The sequence below is a fragment of the Macrobrachium rosenbergii genome, chromosome 43 (assembly GCF_040412425.1).
Source record: "Macrobrachium rosenbergii isolate ZJJX-2024 chromosome 43, ASM4041242v1, whole genome shotgun sequence".
Lineage (NCBI taxonomy): Eukaryota > Metazoa > Arthropoda > Malacostraca > Decapoda > Palaemonidae > Macrobrachium > Macrobrachium rosenbergii.
Window position 1 is genome coordinate 53,196,984 of NC_089783.1, and position 12,141 is coordinate 53,209,124.

Below are 12,141 nucleotides of genomic sequence, written 5' to 3' on the forward strand. Positions count from 1 at the left end.
TGCTCCATGTCATGCTGAGGATGCTTCTATACAAAATGCTCTGGTTTTTTTACCTAGGAAAAATACAAGTTACGTAAAAAAAAAATTTTTTTATGGAAAAATAATGAATCAAAAACTGTATTAAAAGAAACACACTATACAATTCCAGACTGTCATAGCAAGGCTTGGGGGCAAAAGTGACTGCAACTGTGACACACAAGAGAATGAACTACATAGTTTCTATCCTCCGCTGGTTTACAAACATGATTTGCAGACACCACCACTGCCATTTGAGCTTTGTATGATCAGTGAGTTTGTATAAGCATTAAGAGATTTATATTTAGGGAAATTCTATCTCCTTTATTGTTTTGTTCAGTGTATTGGGTCTCTTTTGTTGTACAGTATATTTTTGGAGGTATAAGTAAATGACAATATTAATTTTTTTCTTTCTCATTAACTTAACAATTTCATTACTACACATACAGTGGCAGTTTTATTTGCTTTTCAATCTGCAAGCTAAATTGTACTAAGAATGAATGCCTCGTATGGTGATACAAGGAACAGTGATGGAAAATATGCATGAAAAAAATTCTGAAATTAATGTTCACTAAATAAGACAAAAAATTTGCCATTTTAAGTTAGGCAACGTGTGCATAAACAAAATTGTTATAAAAATCAACTCAGGAAAAACTTAACATCCAATCTTATTTAAAAAAAAAAATAAAGGTCTTATAGTATTACTAATGGTATGGATTCTTTATGTAAAAGTACAGTATCTTATGCTGCTACGCTACAGTCAAACTTATGTAGGCTTGATGCAAATCAATGGCAGAGTGAAAATTTCTAATATGCTTGACATAAAATAACGTATACAAAAACATTTCTATTAAAAAATATGCATTTTGAAGTTTTAGAATACAGGTCTTTCAAGCCTCTAGTGCTACACTCAAATGTTGAACAGAAGTAGTTTTAAAAAGATATTGGAACTGTATAAAAAAATCAGTGACTGCAATGTAAAAGAAAGTAAATTAAAATAGGTTCTGTAGTACTTGGGAAAATGCATACATAATCCACGTCTACACTGTACTGGTAAAACTTAAGACTTTACCAAACATGAAAAAATATATTTTCTACTCTTATACAATTTACCTTTACGTACAACAATATAAAGAGATGATTTAAATTTTAAATTAAATAAAAAAAATAAAGCCGGTAAACCCACAAACCACAAATTAAATTAAAGATCTACTCTTTCAAGACTACACTCTACCTTATTAATCATTAGGTTTTGACAATTGTCACTATAAGTATTTTTTTATAAAAATAAAACTACAACCAAGTTTCCATGTTAAACTCAAACTCCTACTTTATTTGTTTTTGATATGATACCCTGACTTGTGTAAAACTTTACATAAATTTATTTAAAATTCTCTACGTGTGATAGTTAGAAACTTTACAGATATCATAAACTTATCTTTAACGTCTTAACCGTACAAAACATCAATCATACTATGTCTGCAATAGGTTTTTCATTACTGGAATAATGTCATATTGCCTAGGATGAACTAAAACTATGCCATCAAATTTACTATGCTGTTCACAACATCCATTGTCTGATCATCAATAAGAACTATATCAAAAGCATTCATGTAAGTGTCAAGTCTTTCTTCAATCTGAAATAAGAAAAATTACAATTAAAAATTTACCAAGCCTATATACTTTATTACATGTAATAAATTTAAAAGATAATTTTTTTCCTCAGTATACAAACCAATGTACAGTATTTACATGGGAGTATCCTTTAGCAACAGCTGGTTTGGTAGTCAAAACTTTACTGTTAACTCCCTTTTCCTTTGAAACCAAGGACAAATGTGCGAATTATGTGTAAATCCTTGTGTTTGCATCTCTAGAAATTTGATATATGTTCATACAGGATACAAACCTTTGTATTTATGTTCTTATAGGAATAGCAACTTTCATATTTAAGAGACCTGCTCTTTTGGTGGGAGGTTTTGTCACCCCAGACTGACTGGTGCTGTTCTAAAACAGGAATAAATATGAAAGGTTGTGACCTCTGCTATGTCCTGTCATGTCTGTGCTTACAGCCAAAGACTTTAGGGACAGTCAAACACCCACCCAGAAATGCCAAATTCCCAGTCATATACAGTACACGAGCAGAGGAAGGTTGACTCCTGTAACATCTTTACAGCCTGGTGACTGATGCAAGAGGGTGGTAGGTTGACCTTGTAATTGTTTTATCACCTACTGTGGTAGATGTGTGTATTTCTTGCAGGGGCAGAGTGCACTCATGATTCCCCCTGCCCTGAATGTGCTGCATGGTCTTCTTCACAATGGAAACATTATAGGAACAGAAGGAAGCTAAGACAGGTGCTAAGTCTAGAAGAGACCCCATGCCAAGTCCTTCTAGAACATTCTTACCTCCTGCAACCTTATCCCCCTTCCCCCATTGCACAGTTTTTGAAGCCAGCTACACCTTCACCAGACAAGAAAGAGGTGAAAAGCTAATATGAAGGTGACCAAGCATTTTCGTAGGGGAACTTACTCTCCCTATCGCTGCTTCTTTCCCAGGAACCGGAGCAAATCCAGCCGGTCTCTGTCCAGTGACTGACCTTCCTGGAGAAATCACTTTCCTTTGCCCCTCTGAGCAGGGTCATGGGGTCTTTCAGAATCCAGGCACCATAGGCATTTCTGTTCCTCTCAATGCTCTCAAAGCAGATACTCCTTGAGGGAGAGTCATTCCCCCTGGAGCCCTTACTACCACTTAAGGAACATGGGATCGGCATTCTTGCTGTTACCATCACTTCCAGTCCGTGGACTTTGGAAGCAGAGGGAGTCTCAGTACTCCCTTGTGAACTCTTTTTGGTGAAACTGTTGGACTCGTTGTTCAGGACGGTCTCACTGCTCTCAGGGCACATAGGGACTGGTCCCTTTCTTGGGAGAGATCTGTCCTCCCGTGCCCGCTCTTGGACGAGACCATCGTCCCACCATGGAGGAGTGCTGCACTGAGATTTTCCTTTTCCCCTGCTCTCAGCTGCATCTTGTCAGGATCCCTGTCAGTTCAGAGTCCATCAGCTATGCTGTCTCCATCCGGGACACATTCTTGAGCTTCAGTTTTACTAGTGGTCTCTCCTTTGGAGCAGGTACTGGTTTCCATCCCGGAAGCAGGTGAACATGCTGATCTGTGGATCAACCAGTTCTCTCTCAGCCAGCTGGTCGGAAAAGCTCCTTCTAGTTGGCCAGTGCATGAAAGAGGAAGCAATAGAGGTACTACGGCCTGACAGAAGTGGTGAAGTTATACCAGGCATGGAAGTCCAGTTATTCTATGCTAAAGTTTCCATATAGAGAACAGGGCAGAACCATCCCAAGCACCAGCAAAGATAAAAGCTGCACTGAAGTCTCCCTCAAGAATATAAACAGAATTCTTAGTCCGTTTAATGTAAATTTCTTATCCAGAATATATATATATGGTGAAAATATATAATTTGCACCATATATATTTTTTTTATTTGGGTATGCACTACAATTCACAAAGGCTTGTGGTAAATGAAGTACTGTGTTAAGCTAAAAAGAATGTGGAAAAAATGGTACAGCTTAATGATTACCTCTGTATATACCAAGGCCCACCTGGATAAGGTCAAGATGATAAAATGAAAAATCAATACCCTTATTCCCCTCTACATTGTCAACACCTAATAAACATAAACACTAAGTATGCTCATAAACATCAGCCATCACATTTAAACTGAAAATTTGATGTAAAAAGCAATTAGCTAGCTTATTTTCCCATATTGCTAACAAATCATATTCTATAAATACTTTGTAAAAAAAAAAAAATTTTTTTTCTTCTCTCATAGACAACTTACAAGACAGTAGGTGTACTGTATTTAATGTAAAGTACACTACCAAGTAACACGGGCCTCTCTCTGTTTTAACTACTGTATTTTGCCTAATTGTGAAAAAATACTGTATAACATTTAAGAAACATTTTTCATAAAAAAAGCAAGCTTGTTTTTTCTTATATGAAACACACAAATGGGGTACTCCACAGCCTACCATTGTTTTATCACAATGTATTTTTACACAGTAACTTTCTTATTTGTTGTTACCATACTCTATTATATTTTACTTGTTTCACTTACATAATTCATACTGTGCCATAGGCTAGGCCCTTTTAAATACAAAATTTTTAAGATCACTATGTAAAAAGTTATCACTAACCTTTTGTTTTATTATGAACACATTTCTCATTTTGCCTTTTAACAGAAACTGTGTGTATGTGTTTGTAAAACATCCCCACATTGACATCTTGTTTTTCAATATTGATGATTTCAAGGCAAATTCATTTTAAGAACACTAATAAAAAATAATTCATCATCTGTTTTATTGCTATTAATGATTTTTCATTTCACCACATAATATGGAAGCTTTACGCATGTGTGTGTGCTTTTACAGCTACATCAGAGATGTCACCATTAGCTTCTTTTACTTTTTACCAATATGATTGTCAGACATAACAGCTCACAAGAGAATATTTTAGTACTTGATATATTTCATCTCAATCATTAATCTTTTATATTTCAGCTCAATCATTAATCTTTAACTTTATCTCTTAATGTTGTTTTGCAAATCCCAATGTTTACATTCAAGTTTCATAAACTTAATCAGCAAGAATACTTTTTTTTCACTTCTATGTTTTTCACATTTTATTAAAGAACATACTAACTTTTAATAACAATCATGCACAACATGAGAGAGAGAGAGAACGCTAAGAAACTTCCTTACACACACACACACACCTTCCCTTTCTCACCTATCATTAATCAATTTTTATTTCTTGGGGTTTTGTCATGAATGGTTGCTGTATGGAATTTTTTAGGATAATATTTATGATTTTTTGTTTGTTTGTTGAACAGCGCACCAATAAGCAGAGATCGGCACATACCGATGCCGAAAATTCAGCTATTGTCATCGCTAGACAAGTGCTGTAAAACCAGATTGGCAATAACCGGGAACTGCCCGTACTGTATCTATTCCAAGTTCAGGGGACGAAGTGGAGGAGGATGAGAGCCTGTCTTTGGAATTTCTGTCCAAACTTTTGAGGACACTCGAGGTGGAGGATAAATTTTTATCCCTTGTTACTCATATGGAACACGCCCTAAAGTTTAAGAATGCACTTGAAGTGGCAACGTTGCCCTACAGTAGCCTCCAAGTCAGCATGAAGAAGCAGCGACAGCAACTGCTATCACCATGTTTTTCGAGAGGAAGGAAGGACCCTCCAAAGCCTCTTGAAACCCCTGAAGTGCAAGTGGTGGAATTGGTGGAAGAAGAGCCTCCTGAAAAAGGGAAGAGGCACCCCCAGAGGAGATGTAACTCCTCTGCTTTGCTGTGCAGTCATACAGTATCATCACTGTCATTCATCGCACTGCACAGCTAATTCATCATCATCATCTTTAATTAACATTCATCGTTGGAGAGTACCCATGTGACTTAATCTTAACAGTTATCTTAAACTTTAAAAGCCCAAGGTATACAGTATCTTTGTTTGAACTATTAAAATAGGCAGTTATAAGCATTTTACTTTACCTTATTTTTTTTATTCTACATTGTTTGTAGCTGTGGCAAGTTCTGCAAGAAAGCTACGACAAGGGTCAAAACTTCAAGTAGTATACAGTATGTACAGTACTGTACTGAAGGTAGTGTACTGTAAACAACTTTACTTTATACTTTGTAAAAATTTTGTTTAAGTACAGTGTAGTACAGTATAATTTGGTATTTTTATTTCTGAATGACATGTAGTGATAATTTTAGAGATAAGGTCCATAGAAAAATTCACAAATTAGTGAAAGTTTCCCAGTGGAAAAATGAAAGATGTTCCATAAAAATCCGTGACAAAATGAAGCACGGAAAATGTGAAGTGTGAAAAAACTGGGTGGCACTGTATTCAGGGATTTGGTCATATGGCTTATTCATCTGAACAATAAAGATTTTAGAAGATGACTTATGAAAATGCTACAAATAGCATAACTGATAAAGCAACTTTACTTCAATGCCAAGTTGGAGACTACAGTAATTAAGTATTTGCAACACGTACACCATACGACAAGGTCTGTAGACAAATGCCATTACATACTCATACACTTTTACCTTTCTACTATGCCTGTCTATATTTTACTTAAATAATTTAATTTACATTTAATATTATTTAAGTTTCTAACAGCCAACTTTGTTCAAGAAACACATAGTTGTATAAGAAGCACGTCAGAGGTGTGTTTTTGAATTACTATGACCTCAAGGTCTTGCAAAATAACAAATCTACCTCTATACAGGTTCCCACAAGAGAAACACAAATGCACACCTAGACTGTTGTGCTAATACCCCTGACATAGTAAAACAACCACCAAACAATGAAAATAAAAGTATTGTAATAATAAGTTCACAGCCAAGCCAAGGTACATGACCAAACACAAAATTTTCTTGACTTGAAAACCACCAAAGAGCCATGAGAGTATGCTATTCCCTAACCATTCATCTTTCTGCTGACAGTTAACTACCTTGTTACTAAGCTTCAACACCAAAAAAGCTCTATATGTAAGGTTTTGCCTTTCCAAATAAAAAAATCTGAACTAAAATTAAAATGTCTATTGTTACAAAAAAAAAAAAAAATGCAAAGAAAAACTTGAACGCTTTACAACAAATTTTAGCGGAGGTATACACTGAATAACTGCAATGGGCAAACTGCTCCAACTTGCCTTTGTCTTAGCAAGTGTGACTGAAGGCCATCTCATACAGGTTCCAAAATGCAAAAAAACATTCAAGCAAACTGCACCTGATTGACCATGAACCAAGGGTAAGTTTGACAGTTGTGACTTTTTTCTCAAATATGTTCAAGAACTGAACTGTCTTGAGATGAGAGACCTTTGAGAACCCAGGTTCCACTGTGTTACTTTTATTATCCAACACCGTTCAAGTATCAAGGTATTCTGATAACAGGGACTTTACTATGTAAATGTTCAAAATACAGTAAGTGGAATAATAAAATCCAAATGCAAACAGATAGAATGAAACAGCTAAAGTATAAACTATATCACACAAGCAAAAATACTTCACTGAATACCTTATCATTAAGGAAGCCAATTTTTAGGACATTATTTGGTTGAGGTACTCCAACAGCCATCTTTATATCGCCCATTGAATCGCCCATCAGGATGACGTTGCTGCGGCCTTTCAGCTTGTCAAAATAGTTTGAGGAGTGGATTGCATTTTCATTCTTATTAAACATGTGTATCAAGTCTCCCTTGAATCCAATCATAACACCCTGAAATATTAAATTAGTGTGTAATAATGAAGGATAAATTTCAACAAGTCAGTTCTCTACACTGAAAATAATTTGGCATTTTACAAAATAATACTATTTTCATTACTTAATACAGTACTATTTTCCTTACTTAATATTATTTTCATTACAGTACTTATATCCATAAATACTGTAAAACAGCACTGGGCTGGCTTACAAACTAGGTTGCATCATTTAAAATCATATTTTACTAACCTCTTCATTATATTCTAATTAAATTGAGTTCAAACAAAACTTATGTCACATTTTCTTGCAAATGAAGGTATGACATAGGTGACTTGAACTGTCTCAAAACTAATGTTCTAGGATGTCACCATCATTAACCATGTTAAGACAGTATACAGAAGTCACTGGAACACAAGGAGTGTGGGTGACAGATTTTTGCAAGAATGGGATCTTCTGTTCCATCCCTAACAGCCCAAAAAATGGGAAAAATTCATAAATGAAAATAAAAATACGTTCAGCAGCTGTCACAGCAAGGCACTTTTGTCACAGAAAAACTATGCACTGTAACCATTTCATACCAGCTGATGTCAAAACACTTAGTACTGTAAAATAAACTCAAGTCTGAAAATAAATTTTTTTTTCCACAAAAATCATATATTACAACCTTGTCATTTATCATTAAAGAGAAAATAATTTTATCACACTTGAACTGTAACACTTGTTCTCATTCCTGCTGAAAAGACCATACTGGAACACTTCTTTTGGGTTTTTAAAGGTCTTAATTCCATCCCAAGGGATGGAAAATGGTAAATGAATGAAAAAAGTTCAAAAGCATTGTAAAATCAAGCTCCTCAAGTAGACCTTCCATAGTTACTAAATCAATGTTTTTTTCCTGAAAACTAGTATTCCTTTTTTTAACAGTTGTCATATCATTAACAGAAAATATTTTAAAACACTAACATAGAACTTCTCATTACACTGACTGATTCTTTTGAATAAAAGCATAATCCTCAAGCTGGAACTGGATACAAAGCCATTGTATCTGTCACAAGTTCCAAATCAATGTTTTTTTTCCTGAGCTAATGTATTCCTGGCTGGCATCTCAGACATTTAAAAACCAAAGCTAGAACTCCAACTTTTTGATTACCTACACAAAGTTCCAATAGTCAGAATCAATGTTGCTCAACTTCAATGGTTGACAGACTAGGGGTGTAGCAAACTTTTAGTTCCTGGTAATCATTGGTGATTATCAATCCTAGTACTGACCAAACTAAGCATTGCTTAACTGATAAGAAGATCAGAAGTGTAACACGTGCTACAAGGGGTGCTTTGTTCAAGCATGCATCTCAATTTAACCAGGGACACTGAAAGCACCTTCAAATGAGTAATGCAACCCATACAACATTGTCCTAACCCACTAAACAAAGGCAAACCTTTTCAGCTGATTAAAGTATCTGCATCTCCTAGAGTGACCATGTATTCTTCCTGACCATGCCTGCTTTGGGAAACTGTGATTGACTGTGGTAGGCAAAAGTTAATGTAATCTTTCTCTAATTTGCCTCTATTGTTTTATCTATGCAGCTACTATTTTTTCATTGAACCCCTGTTAGTAGTACCAATTAAGATTTTAAGCATGCATGGATGTTAATTTTATATGTCTTTTAGGTTTTAGTTTTTATTTTACAATTATTCACCCTATTATATAATGTACAAAGTTTACTTTAAAGAAGGCTAACTCTGAGGAGCACCTAAACTTTTCAAAACTTTTAGGATGGTTGTTGGTTACACAAGCTGATGGCTCTAATTTAGGTGTTCTGTAGTATTTACTCTTTGACAAAATCAGTCAATAAACTTTTGAACCAAAAAGCTTTACCATCATAAGTTAATAGGAAACATAGGGTAAAATTCCATGGTTTTCGGAACCCAATGCTTCAATCTGCTACAGGTACTAAAAGACTCACAGTAAAATTGAAAGTACAGTATGTTCAAAAATAAAAAAATGAAATCTTAACTACAATAATGAAATTCCTATAAAAAGAACAAGGAGAAACATTTCACACACCATTTAATTTAAATTGTGATATTAAAGTATCCACATTTATCAGTTACATGTATATCTGAACAGATACAACAAATTACTATAATACAGTACAATATAAAATGAGTCTTTCTTTTTTCTACATTTACTTTATTACAAACCCACTCATCATAAATTGCATCCTGACCCACACAACTGAAATGTTGCAAAGGCAGTTCCCATGGAACATGCCTAACCAACTCCATCAGGTCCACAATGCCAAGCTTTTTCATTCTTCTGTGAGCCTGGCTGTTGTTAAGACATGCTGCCTTTCATCCCAAGAACATCAAGTGTTAACTGCTTTTATTGTGCTGTGCATTTCTTGGATTATCAATATTAGTGCATTTTAATCTCACTTCTTCAAAATTGGAATGTCAAGCCTAGTATTTAGTGAGTTTCAGTGGGCCATGTTACTGTGAGCAGCCTGCTGCCCCTTCTAATTCCCGAGCTTTTACAGTTTTTCTCAATACTTCAAAAAAATTTCACAGTAATATGCTTTCAATTCTGGGGGGTTTCTCTTACCGAGTGTAATGGACACAAAGTGTAACTTTTAACACTAGCTTCACTCTTATCAAAAGTTTAATGTTTGCTTGATAATGTTCATATCCTTTTTCCTTTTTTAATTCTCATACCATTAAAGATTGAATCCTTCAAGCTAATCCTATGAGTCCTGAAATCTGACACATATATACAGTACAGTAATGAATAACTATGAGGTCAATTGCTCTTACCTTAACATTGCATTGCTAGCAGCAACCATCTCTGCCAAAGACCCTTGACTAACTTTGCATTTCACAATGAGTTTGTGAATTTGACCATACCACTCTATCATGTAAGGGATCTTCTCTTCTTCAGTCATGTGAGGATCTATCTCTATTGGGTAATACTTGGCCAAAAGGGCATTGGCTTCTTCCCGGTAAAAGGCTGGCATTAAGGAGCTGTTGTCCATGATCCCTGGAGGTGGAAATGAAGCTTAACTATAATTATCAGCATGAAACTCAGAATAAAAGCATTCCATTAATATCATTTTGTAATTGCAAAGTAAATATCATACTCTAGTTTTTATAGCTTTGAAATTACAGTATGGTAAAATAACATCAACAGTAGTACATAGTTTGTACTTTTGTGGGTGATGTGAATCACATTTAAGTCTAATTGATTCCTGTTTAACATTGAAAAGAACGATGAAAAACTACAATGCATCTCATACTGAAAGCTAGAAAAACATAAACAATATAAGCGATCAATAAACATATATAAGGCTTTGGCATTCTGTTGTTAAATTTTCATGACTTACTTCTAGTCTTATTTTTAGTACTTTATATTTTTTAGCAAGGAAAAGCTCTCTCATCCAGAAAAGCAAGCATTTACGTAAGTTACTTGCTAACAATCAATCAACATATTTGAAAAACAATTATCCAGAGGACCCGTTTACCACTACCCAGCCTGACACCATGAAAGCATTAGCTTAAGCCAACCATCACTCATCCTGAAACCCTTGTAAACTTCACTTGCTTCTTTGCCCATTCTTCCATAATTCCAATATACTTCTAGTGTTTAGTATAGCATGTTTCACCTTATCATGAATCCAAGTTTTTTGCAATAATAACTGGAGTTAGCTTCTTTCATCCTTTAAATTGCAGAGATTTGTATTTCACAGAACTTTCATGCTGATCTTTATTAAGGTACAATACCTATAGTAACCCTCCACCAGTGTATATACTCCTTAAATTTACGTTACAATCCCTCCACGTTATCAATCATATCTGAAATAGCTTTAGTTGGATAATGCATGTCGCCCCTCAGTGCTGCCATAAATATTCTTAGTTTAATTATATGACGAGTCTTTCATGTAAATATTGTGGCTCATTTCTTTATTATGACACTCTTGCATTTATGCCATATTTCTGGCAGTCATTCAGGCTCAAAGATACTTACATAAAAATCTGCAGAGCTATAATTGAATCATGCATTCCTACACAAATAAGACTGCCTTATTCCATAAAACTATTAATGTAAAAGTACATAGGTTCTAAACATAGAATCAGAAATTGAAGTCACTATAGTGGGAGTACTGTATGTCATTACTGGGATAGGGAACTTCCTGCAAAAGGGGAGGCACTTGTTCACTCACAATTGGCAGCTATTCTTTCTCTGGATTAAGTGTAAACTATGTTACTACTGTATTATATTGACAGCTCCTCTCTTCCTACCGCTCCTCTCTTGGTGTAAGAATTAGCTGAAAGAATGCCAACAACTACTATGCTTTTTGTTATTTAGTAATTCTTTAATTAGCTATACAGTACTATAAGAGTTCTGTATTCAAGTACTGAGCATTTAACATTTAATTCCATATCCTGGTTCCTCATTATACATTATAATGTCTACATTACAATTTACAACAGATAGTTAACTACTTTAGTTTACTTAATGTGATTAACAAACAACAGAAACCGGTAATACTGTACAACATGTATGAGGGTTTTCCTTTTCGGTGAAAATGATTCTTGAGAACTGCAAGTATGTATATAGTGTACTGCTGTGCCAAAGGTTTCCAGCAAAGACTAGTTGAGAAGTAGGTTCAGTTAATCTTCAATGCTTTATTTATTTCTTCAAACCAATTGGAGATATGGATTACATCAGTCAAAGGATGAGGAGGAGTTTTTCCTTTATCATAACAGACTTGCCTGTTTACTATAATGTCATCTGTCCCGTTCTGGCTCTAAGCTATATATAACTGATGCCACGAATGTAATAAATGTTC

The 12,141-nt window shown here is 34.8% G+C and overlaps 1 protein-coding gene across 1 annotated transcript in view; it reads right to left on the reverse strand.

Moving 5' to 3' along the window:
• Positions 1 to 413: 413 nt before the first annotated feature.
• cN-IIIB (cytosolic 5'-nucleotidase IIIB) overlaps positions 414 to 12,141 on the reverse strand; it is a 69,412-nt gene continuing 57,684 nt past the window's right edge. The window contains exons 5-8 of the mRNA XM_067087456.1: positions 10,109 to 10,331; positions 7,706 to 7,764; positions 7,115 to 7,326; positions 414 to 1,652 (exon numbers count right to left, since the gene is read on the reverse strand). Of these exons, the coding sequence (XP_066943557.1) occupies positions 1,551 to 1,652; positions 7,115 to 7,326; positions 7,706 to 7,764; positions 10,109 to 10,331 (596 nt within the window). The 3' untranslated portion in view covers positions 414 to 1,550. The remainder of the gene's footprint in view (positions 1,653 to 7,114; positions 7,327 to 7,705; positions 7,765 to 10,108; positions 10,332 to 12,141) is intronic.